General features: G+C 42.0%; 1 protein-coding gene across 2 annotated transcripts in view; it reads right to left on the bottom strand.

Moving 5' to 3' along the window:
• Positions 1 to 370: 370 nt before the first annotated feature.
• The window catches only part of lrrc73 (leucine rich repeat containing 73), a 42,346-nt gene continuing 27,026 nt past the window's right edge, over positions 371 to 15,690 (bottom strand). For both annotated transcript variants that reach the window (XM_073056203.1, XM_073056205.1), the window contains 3 exons: positions 11,980 to 12,080; positions 10,517 to 10,706; positions 371 to 2,311 (listed from right to left, as the gene is read on the bottom strand). In XM_073056203.1, the coding sequence (XP_072912304.1) occupies positions 2,241 to 2,311; positions 10,517 to 10,706; positions 11,980 to 12,080 (362 nt within the window). In that variant the 3' untranslated portion in view covers positions 371 to 2,240. The remainder of the gene's footprint in view (positions 2,312 to 10,516; positions 10,707 to 11,979; positions 12,081 to 15,690) is intronic.

Here is a 15,690-nt window from a genome sequence, read left to right as displayed (position 1 = left end):
TCATCCCTCAGGGGACCAGCCTGTGACCTGGAAGGGGTCTTCAGCTGCTCTTTTATGCAAACCCTCAGAGCTCAGGCCTATTCAGCCCTTCTGCAGATAGCAGCAACAACAGTCTGACACCAGAGTAAATGGACTCTCCTTGCCAGTCAATTGTATCCACTTACCGATCGCATTGACCTGCAATCGTTGGAGGTCCTGAACTCTAAGTCAATAGCACCCAGAGCACCTATTTCTGTGCTAGACCTCTGACAGCTTCTTTCCAAAGATTCTCTCCTCTGCCTGGTTCCAGAAAGAAATTATTCATTATTTTTTACCTTTGTCAAGCCGCAATCCTGAGTATACTGCTTTATTAAACAATGAAAGAAATCTGTTCATTTAATTCTGCAGTGTTTATTTTTGAATAAGCAAGCAAGCATTGTGACATGATAATTGAAACTGAAAATGCAGGAAACAGTCAGCAGGACAGGAAGCAGCCGTGGAAAGAGAAACGGATCTGATTTAGTTGGGATTATGAAATTTTATTTCATGATGTACACATATCAGCATCAGTTTTCATAGCTATCTCTGCAGTTCTAATGTCAGATATGTAATTTATTTGGGTTTTGTTGCTTGGAATTATTTTCTTAAATCTAGTTTCTTCCACAGTTCAACTAACCTCACCTGGCAGCCTCCACATTGGAAGAATGTGCAGGGATAATTCTACCTGCTTTCGGCTCAGTATTCAAGTCAACTGCATCACACAATGACTTAAAGTTTGTACTGTGTGTGCGTGTGTGCACATGCGGCTGTGAGGGATAACACAGATGCAAGCTAGGTATCTAGATATTTCTCCTGACAGCCAGCTGAGCTCCACCCCAAACAGAACCTGAGTCAGAGCTCTGGTGGTACAGAGAGCTCATCTGCTGTTGGACATCTCAGCATTTTCTAGATGCAAATTATTTGTTGCTTAAAAACAGAATAAAATTTATCAAAAAATAAATTCTTTGATATTTCTATTATAATTCACTCTCATTAAAAGTTAATTTATCATATTCCTCTTTGCTTCTTGGTTTTCAGCAGACATTGTGCAGGACCACATCTTTACTTCTCTTTAAAGAACTTTGTTATTTAACCCTCTCAATAAAATTGAATTGGAAGCAACATCCCATCTACTTGGAGCTATCTTCATTTCTCTGACCAATGTACGAGTCACGAGATGGTGGTGCTCCAAGTGCCTGTTCTTCCCTTCTTGACAGTCTGGCTCATTGGAGAACTCTGGTGAGTTGCTATGATCCATCTTGTGGGTGAGTTTCAGTGATGGAGGGTAGTTGATGGAGTGCCAATCAAGAAAACTGCTTTGTCCTGAATGGAGTTGGCACTTCCTGTGAGTTGCTGAAACTGTACTCATCAGGGTAGGTGGAGAGTATTCCATCACACTTTGGAGTTGTGGCTTGTAATGCTTTGTGAACTATTAAGTCAGTCACTCACCACAGTCTCTGGCCTGCTCTTGTCACCATTTATGAGCCTAGTACAAAGGTAGACTCCAGGTTTCAGAGATGGGGTCAGATGTGGGTCTGCATAACAATGTGATGTTAAATAACTTGTGTTTATTCTGTGAGAACCCAATTTACTTTTCAAACCATTTGGAGGTGGCAGCAGAGGTTATGTGGGAAAGAATGACTATTCCATTAACTACTGCAGTTTAATATTATCACCTCTGGCTCATTCTAGATCAGTGAAGAGAATTGTGGTTCCATAATTGGTTCATAATTTCACTTGGGAAAGGTTGCAGAAAGTAATTCTTCAGTGAGTCCCTGTAAGATTCTCATTTTACAGACAGGACAGTCAGCAGCTTCAGAGGAGATAGCAAAGCTGAATACAGGATCTATGTAAGCTATTCCAATAATAGATAACTATTCCATTTACACAGTGCATTATCACATCAAAACATTCCAGTGCTTCACATAATTCATTTCTCTTGCTTTGCAGTGCAGTGACTGATCAGACTAATAGAATTTCAATAAATTATTCAAAGTAAATAATGCAGACAGGTAGCTGATGTGAAATGATTGGAGGTGCTTTCTCAGTCATTATCACCTAAGGACTACAGCTCTGTGATCCAAGTGACAAAATATGGACAGGGTCCTGGTTCTGTCCAGTGAAAAAGTTCAATGGCAGCATTGCAAGACAAGGAGACATTAATGATAGTGCTGTGTGGTTGAGTTCAGCAGTGGCACAACACACCCTGCTATCGACAACTATTACATTTCCGTTTCTGCCAGCAGAGAATCTTCGAGGCCCGTTGACATGAGGATAGTCGGTGACGCTTGATCTGGTGAGATAGAGGTAAAAGTGGTCAGAAGGGTGGGGGGGGAGTTATTAAACAACACTGCATTTTGAAAATGGTCATCATTATTGACTCGGAAGCATTCATTACTCTTCCCCAGTTAACTTGCACACCATGCAGAGTGGGATTAAGGCCTCATGGGCCACAGTGGTAGTATTCATGAATCGAGGTCAAATATTTGTGTCTAAAAATTTAGTCATTATTTTTGGTTTTTATTCTATGTGACCACATACATGGAGGACGAAATCCTACAAACATACAAATTAGGAGCAGATCAGAGGCCAGTTAGCTCCTCGAGCCTACTCTGCCATGCAATGAAGTCACAGCTAATCTGACCATAAATTCAAATCTGCACCCATAAGTACTGGTGGTAACCTTTTACCCTCTTGTTTATCAAGTGAGTGAGTGGGCAAGTGAAGGAGTGGAGATTTGAGGCTTTGACTCGAGAGGCTTCGACGAGAAGAGGCGGAGGACGAGCTTCACTCCAAGTGAGGTAAGGCCGGGTAAGTTCCTTTCAAAGGAGAAAGTTTCAAAAGTTGAGGCAAGTATTGGGTAGGTCATGGCAGCTGAGATCGGCCCCGTGGTTTGTTCATCCTGCAGCATGTGGGAAATCAGGGATACTTCCAGTGTCCCTGACGACTATGTGTGCAGGAAGTGTGTCCAACTGCAGCTTCTGGCAGACCGCATTGAGCGTCTGGAGCTGTGATTGGTTTCATACTGGAGCATCCGCGATGCTGAGAAAGTCGTGAATAGCTCGTTCAGTGAGTTGGCCACACCGCAGGTAAAGGCTACACAGGCAGAAAGGGAAGGGGTGGCCACTAGACAGCGTAGCAGTAGGCAGGTAGTGCAGGAGTCCCCTGAGGTCATCTCCCTCCTAAACAGATATACTGTTTTGGATACTGTTGAGGGAGATGTCTCATCAGGGGAAGGCAGCAGCAGCTGAGTTCATTGCACCATGGGTGGCTCTGCAGCACAGGAGGGAAGGAAAAGGAGTGGGAGAGCTATAGTGATAGGGGATTCGATTGTAAGGGGAAAAGATAGGCGTTTCTGCAGCCGCAAACGAGACTCCAGGATGGTATGTTGTCTCCCTGGTGCAAGGGTCAAGGATGTCGCTGAGTGGCTGCAGGACATTCTGGAATGGGAGGGTGAACAGCCAGTGGTCGTGGTGCACATAGGTACCAACGATATAGGTAAAAAATGGAATGAAGTCCTACAAGGTGAATTTAGGGAGTTAGGAGATAAACTAAAAAGTAGGACCACAAAGGTAATAATCTCTGGATTACTACCAGTGCCACGTGCTAGTCAGAGTAGAAATAGGAGGATATTTCAGATGAATATGTGGCTTGAAAAATGGTGCAAGGGGGAGGGATTCAAATTTCTGGGGCATTGGAACCAGTTCTGGGGGAGGTGGGACCGGTATAAACAGGATGGTCTGCACCTGGGCTGGACCGGAACCAATGTCCTAGGGGGAGCGTTTGCTATTGCTGTTCAGGCGGCTTTAAACTAATGTGGCAGGGGGATGGGAACAAGTGTAGAGAGACAGAGGGGTGTAAAATGAGGGTAGAAGCAAAAAGTAGTAAGGTGAAAAGTAAAAGTGGCAGGCAGGCAAATCCAGGGCAAAAAAGCAAAAAGAGCCACTTTTCAACATAATTGTATCAGGGCTAAGAGTGTTGTAAAAACAAGCCTGAAGGCTTTGTGTGTCAATATGAGGAGCATTCGTAACAAGGTGGATGAATTGAATGTGCAGATAGTTATTAATGAATATGATATAGTTGGGATCATGAGACATGGCTCCAGGGTGACCAAGGATGGGAGCTCAACATCCAGGGATTTTCAATATTCAGGAGGGATAGACAGGAAAGAAAAGGAGGTGGGGTAGCATTGCTGGTTAGAGAGGAGATTAACACAATAGAAAGGAAGGACATTAGCCTGGAGGATGTGGAATCAATATGGGTAGAGCTGCATAACACTGAGGGGCAGAAAACACTGGTGGGAGTTGCGTACAGGTCACCTAACAGTAGTAGTGAGGTTGGGGATGGCATTAAACAGGAAATTAGAAATGCATGCAATAAAGGAACAGTAGTTATAATGGGTGACTTCAGTCTACATTTAGATTGGGTGAACCAAATTGGTAAGGGTGCTGAGGAAGAGGATTTCTTGGAATGTATGCGGGATGGTTTTCTGAACCAACATGTCGAGGAACCAACTGGAGAGCAGGCCATTCTAGATTGGGTATTGAGCAATGAGGAAGGGTTAGTTAGCAATCTTGTCGTGCGAGGCCCCTTGGGTAAGAGTGACCATAATATGGTGGAATTCTTCATTAAGATGGAGAGTGACATAGTTAACTCAGAAACAAAGGTCCTGAACTTAAAGAAGGGTAACTTTGAAGGTATGAGACGTGAATTAGCTAAGATAGACTGGCAAATGATACTTAAAGGGTTGATGGTGGATATGCAATGGCAAGCATTTAAAGATCGCATGGATGAACTGCAACAATTGTTCATCCCAGTTTGGCAAAAGAATAAACCAGGGAAGGTAGTGCACCTGTGGCTGACAAGGGAAATTAGGAATAGTATCAAGTCCAAAGAAGAAACATATAAATTAGCCAGAAAAAGCAGCACACCTGAGGGCTGGGAGAAATTCAGAGACCAGCAGAGGAGGACAAAGGGCTTAATTAGGAAAGGGAAAAAAGATTATGAGAGAAAGCTGGCAGGGAACATAAAAACTGACTGTAAAAGCTTTTATAGATACGTGAAAAGAAAAAGATTGGTCAAGACAAATGTAGGTCCTTTACAGTCAGAAACAGTCAGATGTGGTATATTTAGATTTTCTAAAGGCTTTTGACAAGGTCCCACACAGGAGATTAGTGTGCAAACTTAAAGCACACGGTATTGGGGGTATGGTATTGATGTGGATAGAGAATTGGTTGGCAGACAGGAAGCAAAGAGTGGGAGTAAACGGGACCTTTTCAGAATGGCAGGCAGTGACTAGTCGGGTACCACAAGGCTCAGTGCTGGGACCCCAGTTGTTTACAATATATATTAATGATTTAGACAAGGGAATTAAATGCAGGATCTCCAAGTTTGCGGATGACACGAAGCTGGGCGGCGGTGTTAGCTGTGAGGAGGATGCTAAGAGGATGCAGGGTGACTTGGATTGGTTAGGTGAGTGGGCAAATTCATGGCAGATGCAATTTAATGTGGATAAATGTGAGGTTATCTATTTTGGTTGCAAGAACAGGAAAACAGATTATTATCTGAACGGTGGCCGATTAGGAAAAGGGGAGATGCAACGAGACCTGGGTGTCATTGTACACCAGTCATTGAAGGTGGGCATGCAGGTACAGCAGGCGGTGAAAAAGGCAAATGGTATGTTGGCATCAATAGCAAAAGGATTTGAGTACAGGAGCAGGGAGGTTCTACTGCAGTTGTACAAGGCCTTGGTGAGACCGCACCTAGAATATTGTGTGCAGTTTTGGTCCCCTAATCTGAGGAAAGACATTCTTGCCATAGAGGGAGTACAGAGAAGGTTCACCAGATTGATTCCTGGGATGGCAGGACTTTCATATGAAGGAAGACTGGATCGACTAGGCTTATACTCACTGGAATTTAGAAGAGTGAGGGGGGGATCTTATTGAAATGTATAAAGTTCTAAAGGGATTGGACAGGCTAGATGCAGGAGGATTGTTTCCGATGTTGGGGAAGTCCAGAACGAGGGGTGACAGTTTAAGGACAAAGGGGAAGCCTTTTAGGACCGAGATGAGGAAAAACTTCTTCACACAGAGAGTGGTGAATCTGTGGAATTCTCTGCCACAGGAAACAGTTGAGGCCGGTTCATTGGCTATATTTAAGAGGAAGTTAGATATGGCCCTTGTGGCTAAAGGGATTGGGGGTATGGAGAGAAAGCAGGTACAGGGTTCTGAGTTGGATGATCAGCCATGATCATACTGAATGGCGGTGCAGGCTCGAAGGACCGAATGGCCTACTCCTGCACCTATTTTCTGTGTTTCTATGTTTCTAAGTACCTTACCTATTAGTGCTTAAAAATATTCAAAACTTTGCTTCAATTTCCCTTTGAAGACACTCTGGGGGGAATTATTTCAACTCCTCTCTCAAAGAGGAGTTGCCTATTTTTAAATAGTGACCCCCCCAGTTGTAGATTCTCCACCCACGAGGAAACCTCCTTTCCACACCCTCCTTGCCAAGGCTCTTCAGAATGTGAAGATAAACGAGACTGCAGATGGTGGAATCTGGAAGTGAAAGAATGCAGTAGGTCCAGCAGCATCAATAGAGTCCAATAGATGCATCTTAAGCCAAAACGTCAACATTTATCTTTTGACTACACAATTACTGCTTTACTTGCTGAGTTCTGCCAGCATTCTGTGTTTTCAATCCAATTCTCCTCTCTCTTCGAATCATCATTGAATACAAACCTAATCCATTCAGTCTCATAAGACAACCCATTCCACATACTAGTCTGGGAAGCCTTCTGTGAATTGTTTCAACTGTTACATCCTTCTCAGTGTTTCACATCTGGTCTCACCGTTGTCCTACATAACTGAATCATAACCTCTCAACTTTTGTATTCAATTCCCTGAGTAATAAATGATTAATTTTCTATTAGCTTTTCTTAAATATTTGCTGCAGCTGTGTACTCGCCTTTCACAAGTTATGCATTAGGACACTCAGGTTTCTTTGCATCTCAGAACTCTGCACTCTCTCATTATTTGGATAATATTATGATTTTTTTCTTCTGCTAATGGGAAATTTCATATTTATTTATATTATACTGCATGTGCCATATCTTTGCTCACTCTGTTATACCCATACTTCTGTAGACACTCTATATCCTCTTCACAATCTCATTTCTACCTATCTTGTCTCATTAGAAATCTGATCCCTTCATCCAAATGCAGATTGTCAACTGAGGCTTGAAAACTGATTGTTGTGGCATCTTCCCCAACCCATTTTGCCTAATCTTTGTTTCCTGTTAGCCAGCCAGTCTAACATCCTCTTGTATCACAGGCTTTGACAACAAGATTACAGGGAGTTCAGATTAAATTTAGCAAACAGAACATAAACAGTTGCAAATTCCAGATTACTCCTAATGCCACATGCCAGTGGAATGATAGGACAGTGCAAATAAAAGATGGTTGAAATGGTGCAGGAAGGAGAGCTTTGTATGGCTGTGATTTTGAGACTGAATTGAGGGAACTGTACAAACCAGATAGGTTTGATCAAAACTGGCACAGCACATGGAATATTGCATTAGGTTTGCTCCAGAGGAGGGTTTAAATGAGGTTGGCAGGAGATGGGAACTTGGCAGCAAAAATGAGGGAAGCAAAGTTGGACGTTGAAGGCAGAGATTTACTGGGTGATTGTTGAAAGCATAAAACAGACTGGAAAAAGGAAACAAAGAATTTGGTAGTGCTTAATTATGTATGTATTACTTCAAAAAGGTTTGGAAATTAATGTGGGGAAATGAGGTTGATAGATATTTGGGTGTGTTATATTGTGATCTTTACTGTAATGTAGCATAAAGCTGGGAGGAATGGCATACTTTGTTACAGATGAGATTAGGTGCAGTTAATTATAAATAGAGGTGTAGCCTTCTTGGCTGAGAAACAATTACAGTAACAATTAAGTTAATGTGCTAGATCAATAAATGGTGGTGGCATCCGTCGATCTCGAGAGACCATGGATCTGTGCCTGGAATTTCCAGGGCGCAGGCCTGGGCAGGGTTGTATGGGAGACTGGCAGTTGCCCAAGCTGCAGGCCTTCCCCTCTCCACGCCACCGATGTTGTCCAAGGGAAGGGCACTAGGACCCATGCAACTTGGCACCGGTGACGTCGCAGAGCAACGTGTTGTTAAGTGCCTTGCTCAAGGACACAAACACGCTGCCTCAGCTGAGGCTCGAACCAGTGACCTTCAGGTTACTAGTCTGATGCCTTGCCCACTAGGCCACGCACCAACACTAGATCAATAAATAAGGGCAAATGGAAAGAAAATCTGCAGATAGTAGAAATCTAAAAATATAAAGAGAAGATGCTGAAAATATCAAGTCAGCTTACATGAATGGGTAGGAAAGCAAATTTAATATTTCAGGTTGAACTACCTGTTGAGTATTCCCAGCATTTTCTGTTTTTATATAACAAGTGAGACCATTTGGGTTGAACTGTGAAACAAAAAGGAGTGAATTGTATTGCTGGGAGTGTACTATATGACCTCAAATAGGAAGAGAGAATCAAAAGAAATGTACAAATATAGGAAGGCATTAGTAACCCGTAACATCAATGACTGTAACATTAACAGTGGCAATGGTAGAGTAAAAAACACAGCATGTGCAGATTTCCTGAAAAGCATTCAAAGAATATTTGGAAGAAGAAGGTTCAATAAGAAAACAGTCTTCGGCCCATGATGGTTGTTGAACTAATTAATCTAGTAATTAAATGCACAACAGAACTAATCACTTCTGCCTGCACAATGCCCACATCCCTCCATCCATGTGCCTACCTAAGAACCTCTTACATGCCTCTGTTGTATTTGCCTCCACTAATCGTCCTAGCAGCACGTTCCAGGCACCCACAACTCTATTAAAAAAAAAACTTGTCCTGTGCATCCCCAATCACATGATTGCCCTTTAGTATTAGACATTTCGACCATGGGAAGAAGATACCAGTTTCTACTCCATCAATGCCTCTCATAATCTTATAAACCTCAATCTCATCTCCCCTCAGCTTTAACCACTGCAGAACTGAGTGCTTCAACTAATGAAGGCGAGGATGCCACACACCTTCGATACCACTCAGTCAAGCTGTGCAGCCGCTTTCAGGGGGCTATGAACTTGGGTGTTAAGGACTGAACTAGTAAGTGGATAGGGTGGCAATAGCAGAGAATATTGGAGGTAGCCATCCTAATTCAGCTGAATTTAGCATTATTGCAGAAAATGACAAGTTACAACAGGACTAAAAGTTCTAAAAGTACAGGTAGAGGGACTTTGTGGGCATCATGAGTCCTGGCTGTAAGATCACAATTGGGAGTTTAACATCCAAGGTACACATTGTACTAAAAGGAAGGGCAGACAGGCAGAGGGATGGGGTAGCACTGTTGGTTTAAAAAAAAAGAAATTAAACCCTTAGAGGTGACATAGAATCGGAAGATGTAGAATCCTTGTGGGTGTAGTTAAGGAACTGAAGTGGTAAAAAGACCCTCATAGGTGTTGTATACAGGCCTCCCAACAATAGCCAGGACATGGGTTACAAGTTACAATGGGAGACAGAAAAGGCATGTAAAAAGGGCAATGTTATGATCATCATGGGGAATTTTAAGATGCAGGCTGATTTGGAAAATCAGGTTGGTGCTGAATCCCAAGACAAGGAATTTGTAGAATCCCTACAAGATGGCTTTTTAAAGCAGCTTGGGGTTGAGCCCACTAGGGATAAGGCAACTCTAGACTGGGTGTTGTGTAATGAACTAGACTTGATTAAGGAACTTAAGATAAGGGAACCCTAAGGAGGCAGTGATCATAGTATGACGGAATTCACTCTGCCATTTGAGAAGAAGAAGCTAATAATCAGATACATCAGTAAAGGGAATGTCAGTGGTGTTAATTATGCTGATTAGTGGAGGGAATACAGCAGAGTTTAATTTTTTCTGAGGAATATAAAGGGTGTGTAATTCACTTCCTGAAAGGTGGGGAGTGGGGGCAGAAACCCACATCATCTTTAAGAATTGTATTGTGAGCAGTTGAAGAGCTAGAACCTACAAGGTTACAGAGCAAGGATCGGTAAGTATAATTATGTTGCTCAATTTCTAGCTGCCATGGGCTGAATGGGCTCTTAATCTGCCACAAATGATTGTCTATGATTCATTGCCAACGTGAAGATTAGACCAATAAAAATGTAAATGAGTCATACTTATCCAGCGGTTGTTCATGGTTCTCAAAAACAACCAAAGGCACATTGAATGTAATTAACGCAGTAACTATTGCAGGTAACCCTATCCTCCAAAGACCTCATTGGGTTAGTGGCCTCCAGACCTCCCTTTTCAAACCACTGGTCTCCAACTCTCCCTGCATTAGTCATAAAGCCCATGTACTCTTTCCCTCAGCTCTCATGATGGAGATATCCACTGCAACACTTAAAAATTTTGATTCAACTATAGTTGTGCCCCACTTAAACGGTTTCTCACTGCTTTGATTAATCCAGATATCTTTCTCTCTTTCTGAATCTTCTTGATCTTCATTATCATTGTCTTCCTCTTCTTCTCCTTCAGACAAAAGATCTGAGATTTGCTGCTGCAGTTCCAGGCTGATGTTATTTTCTGCAAGGATGAGGCTCCGCATGGAGGTGGGATAATTCTGAACCATATCCAGAAATATCTGAAACAGACAAACCAAAAGCAGAGTTAGAGCATTGTCTATGGGCTGTTACAGTCTGTAAAGTCCCAAACATATCCTGCCTGGGTGATATTCACCAAGGGATACAAATTGCAAGGTAAAAGATTTCAGCTCCAAAAGTGGAAATCTAACTCTTGCCAATCTTTTCATCATCTTTCCTGTCATTTCCCTATGTGTTTTGCTGTTAAATTTTATTTAATATTGTTTTTGTGAAGCACTATTGAAATGTTGATCAATTACATAATGGTGTCATTTTGGTGCCTTTGCATCCTTCTCAGATGACATCGAGAACATGACAAAAATAATGGAAATAGTAAGCAAAATCACTTCAAACTGGCTTGATAGAGTGTTTTGATGAAAAAAGTAGGGAAATAATGGTAATATGGTATATATGAGCATTCAAAACGGTGATAGTTTCACATAAATTCTGGATTACTACTTGCCATCAAAATGTAAGGCCATAGGATAAAATGGTTAAAGCAGCAAGAAATCTGACAAAATGAAAGGAATTAGAGAGTAATAGTGAAAGGCTGTTTTCAGACTGGAGACGCATGAATTGCTGCTCATCCCCAATTTCTTATCAACACACACAATGCATGGTGGTATCACTGCTTTTGGCAGTGACCACTGCACTGACACATGCAATTACATCTAAAATCCCCTTGTTCATCTCCTTCCTTGTAAGACAGTCACATACTGATGCTGATAAGCTTGCTCCTCCATTGAAGATATTTCAGTGCATCATGAAGTGTGAGCTGGAGGCAGCTCTTGATGCATTGTCACTTTCACCACATTTAACCTCCCAACTATTTTCAAACCCAAAGACTCATAGGATTTAACATCTAGTCTACGATCTGTGAAAATGGGATACATTCCCCTCACCTGTAGTAACAATATTGTCAACTGGGCACAGACGACCACATTTTTGGCAGTTCTTCCCCTTTACAACCGTTCCAGATGCAGAGCTTTCATTGGGAAACCCACTGGCAGCAGGAAAAATTGTGGAGGGCACGTAACATAAAAACACTGTACAACATTCATGAGAATTTGCAATCTCTACAACATCGAGGGTATTACTGACAATGTTGCACCTCAGTCAGCTGGAAGCTTCCAACTCTATTTTCTTGATAAAATGGGGGATTATAATAAATAAAGACTAGGAACCCAATTTTCATGGCTTTTTACGCTTCCAGTACTTAAAGGACAGTAATGACTAGAAAACCATGCTCTCTAATGAGACCAAGTGGCTGCATACCTGAGCTGACTGGTTTGTGAGGCCTGTTCCCTCGAGGTCTACTACCTCCAGAGTCCGACTAGAAGCCACGGCAACTGCCAACATCCCAGCAATGTGATCACCTGCAGAAGGAAGAGCAGAAACAGAGAAATATAACATGACTTATCCAGAAATGAGCATGCCTCTGATTATGTGGTCAGGTTAACCATTCAATAACTAAAATGCAAAGGAACGGTAAGCTCATTAACAGTGGCAGACACTCATTTTCCATCTTTAGTCAATTTGATAGCTTTAGGAGTAAATCACATGATGTAGCACTAGAGCAGGAGTCTCTCAACCTGGGGCCCATGGACCCCTTGCTTAATGGTATTGCTGCATGGCATAAAAGAGATTGGGAACCCCTGCACTTGAGTAACATACACAAAATGCTGTAGGAACTCAGCAGGTAAAGCAACATCTATGGAGGGAAGTGAACAGTTGATGGTTCGAACTGAAACCCTTGATCAAGACTGAGCCATGGAGTTCCTCCATATTTTGCGTGTTATTCAAGATTTCTAGCTTCTGCAGAATCTCTTGTCTCTGTAGAACCAGAGTTAGGCCAGAAATAGGCCTCAGCAGGGCAAAAATATGTCAAATGTTCCAAGTGCTTCTGGATTAGTGGTGAATCTTTGAATGTGGTAGGAGATTATCTATAAAAAATAATGCACTACAGCACTAAATTCAGGCAAAACAGGTTTTCTGCTTCCCTTCTTCCTTATAAAGTAAATACAGTATATTTGTTAGATTTAAGTAAATAACGACAATATAAAATATATTGACTGTCACGATAGACACCAAGGACATCACTGGCATAGTGAATTGTACTTGAATGGAGATGCAACCTAAAAGGGCTATGAAAAATCACATTTGGGGTCTGTAATCACTGTGTGAAATGAGAGATTTTCTTCTGTGAAGGACACTGCTAAACCAGATGGGTTTATGCAATAATATACTTTTACAGTCACATTTAGATAAGGTGAATGGTAACAGTCTATTTCCAACGATAGTGGAGTCCTCAACTTGGAAGCATGGACTTAGGATGAGAGGGGGAAAATTTTACAAGGGCATTGAGGTTAACTGTTTCATGCAGAGGGTAGTGAGTATATGGAAGAAGATGCCAGAGGAAGTGGTTGAAGCAGGTACAATAACAACATTTAAGAAGCATGCAGATAGGTACATGAAAGGCTGGTATAGAAGGATATGGGTTGAATGCAGGAATTTGGGACTAGCTGGGATAGGGCGCCATGGTCAGCAAGGAAGTTTTGGACCAAAGGGCCTGTATCCATGCTGTAATCCACCTTATTCTCGTATCCAATTGTAATTCACCTTAATTAATTCCCGAAGACCAATCCGTCGTTGAACTTCCCAAAATCATTCTGCCGAAAGTACTAATCTGTAACTGCTTCACATAATCTCTAAATCTAAGAGAAGGGCAGAATCAGAGTATCGGGGGATAATACTTCATTGTGATCATATTATAAGCCATATCAAATTGTCACAGTCATCTTTTTGTGTATATTTAGGTAAATATACCTCACTCTTACAGTAAGGTTCTTCTGAATTAAAGCTTCAACAAACAGTTCATTGGAAATACTGATAGTGCCCTTATCTAGTTAATCAATGTTTCTGGGTAGAAATGAATTTGCACTGATAAAATGTAACCAGTTGCCATGGAAATCTGGTGCCTGACGTCAGCTGCTGTTGCTAGGCTATGCAACATCTTGATAGTAAAGGGAATAGTTCTTGGTCTAAAAATAACCTGCTTCCAAACAAGCTGTTCTGACTTGTGAAGGTAATATCAGCCCCAGTGAGACTGACTCCACGTTCTATTATAAGGCTTAGAAATCCAGAGCAATTTGTGGAACATTCCGACTGGATCGCCAGCAGGCTTAGTTACATTTATCTATATTAATGTAATTTAATGGAAGTGACCACCAATTAATGCAGCCTCTCCATTACAGGGTTTGAGATGCGTCTACCACCTGATCTGTAACCAGGTACAAAGGACTTATTTTCAGTTTAATACACTTTAATCATTACTTACTGCACTTTGTTGATGAGAACAATCACAGTTTGAGTGATTCAGTCCATAAATCTGATCACCAGGCGTCTGTTAACTTGTAACCTCAATCCTCCATTCTACTCAATTTCCCATCTTTCTTGTATATTCATACCGCATCGATGGAGTGAATTTGGCCCATCAATTCTACCCCATTGTAACAATGCCATCAGTTCCATTCCTCCCCTCCCCCACCACTTACTGCCCTACAACCAGTTCTCTCTCAAGCTCATCATCGCAACTCTGATTCTATTGCCCACTCACAACAGCAATAAGTTTAAAAGCTGGTTGATCTACCAACCAGCACAGCTTGGGAAGTGGGAGGGAACTGGAGCAGAGATAAACTCACCTGGTCAGAGTGAGAATATGCAGACTTCGCAGAGACAGCACTGGATTGAAACCAGTTTACCGTAGCTCAGTTACAGGATCAAACCACACAGAAATAGCCATCATATCCATGCTGACTATCAGACACTTATCTACACAAATCCTATTTACCAGCCCATAACCTACTATCTGGATTCTTCTCGAAACTTTGTGAGAATCCCTTTTTCCAACACTTTCTCAGTCAAGGTATTCTAGATTGTAACCATCCTCTGGATGAAAAAGAATCCAGAGGATTCTCTTTAAATCTCTTTCTCTTCACCTTAAACCTACACCCTCAGGCTTTAAATAACTTTGTCATCAGAAAAAATTCCATCTACTCTGTCTGAGCCTCTCACACCCTGATCAGGTGCTCTTGCAGCCTCTCCTCATAACCATGCTCCATCCTGGTGAATCTCCCTGACTAGCGCAATCATATCCTTCCTATAGTGCATATATGTCAAACTCAAGGCCCGTGGGCCAAATCCGGCCGCGGTGGAATTATCTTTGGCCCGCGAGATAATATCTAATTACTATTAAAGCTGGCCCCAGTAATCGAAGCGCCTATGGCGTATGATATGGCTAATGCTGAGTTTATTCAGGTACAAGGTTTTCAGGGTTTTTAGTGTTTATTCGGCAGTCTTCTTCATAAGAAACAGAATTTGTAAAGTGAAACACTTTGTAGTTATAGCAGAGACTGAGACATATGAGAGCAGGCTGAAAAAACGGAGGCAACGAAAGCTGCGTTCGCATGCGTCCGACTGATCCGGCCCGCATGAAGCTGCATTTTGCTCAATCCGGCCCGTGACCTAAAATGAGTTTGACACCCCTGCTATAGTGTGTGGACCAGAACTGCACAAACAATTCCAGCTGTGGCCTAACCAATGTAATGTAAAGTTGTAACAAGCCCTCCTTGTTCTTGTATTCGACCCCCCAACCAATGAAAGCAGCATCCCAAATGCCTTTATCATCGATTTAACCACCCATGTTGTTACCAATAAGGATCTTAGGACTTGTACACCAAAATCTCTTTATCCCTCAATATACGAGGCACTATCATTCATGGTGTATGTCCTACCTCTCAAAATGTATTTCCTCACAGTTATCAGGACTACATTCTACTTGCAACTGCCAAACTCAACTTACCAGTTAGAACACAGAAAAGCACAAGAACAGGCCCTTCAGCCCACAGTATCTGTACTGAACATGATGCCAAATTAAACTAGTCCCTTCTGTTTGAATGTGGACCCACAATCTATCTCTCCATTACC

The sequence above is a fragment of the Hemitrygon akajei genome, chromosome 9 (genome assembly GCF_048418815.1).
Source record: "Hemitrygon akajei chromosome 9, sHemAka1.3, whole genome shotgun sequence".
Classification (NCBI taxonomy): domain Eukaryota; kingdom Metazoa; phylum Chordata; class Chondrichthyes; order Myliobatiformes; family Dasyatidae; genus Hemitrygon; species Hemitrygon akajei.
Note: the sequence above shows the minus strand (reverse complement) of the source record. Positions and strands in the feature narration are given on the sequence as shown.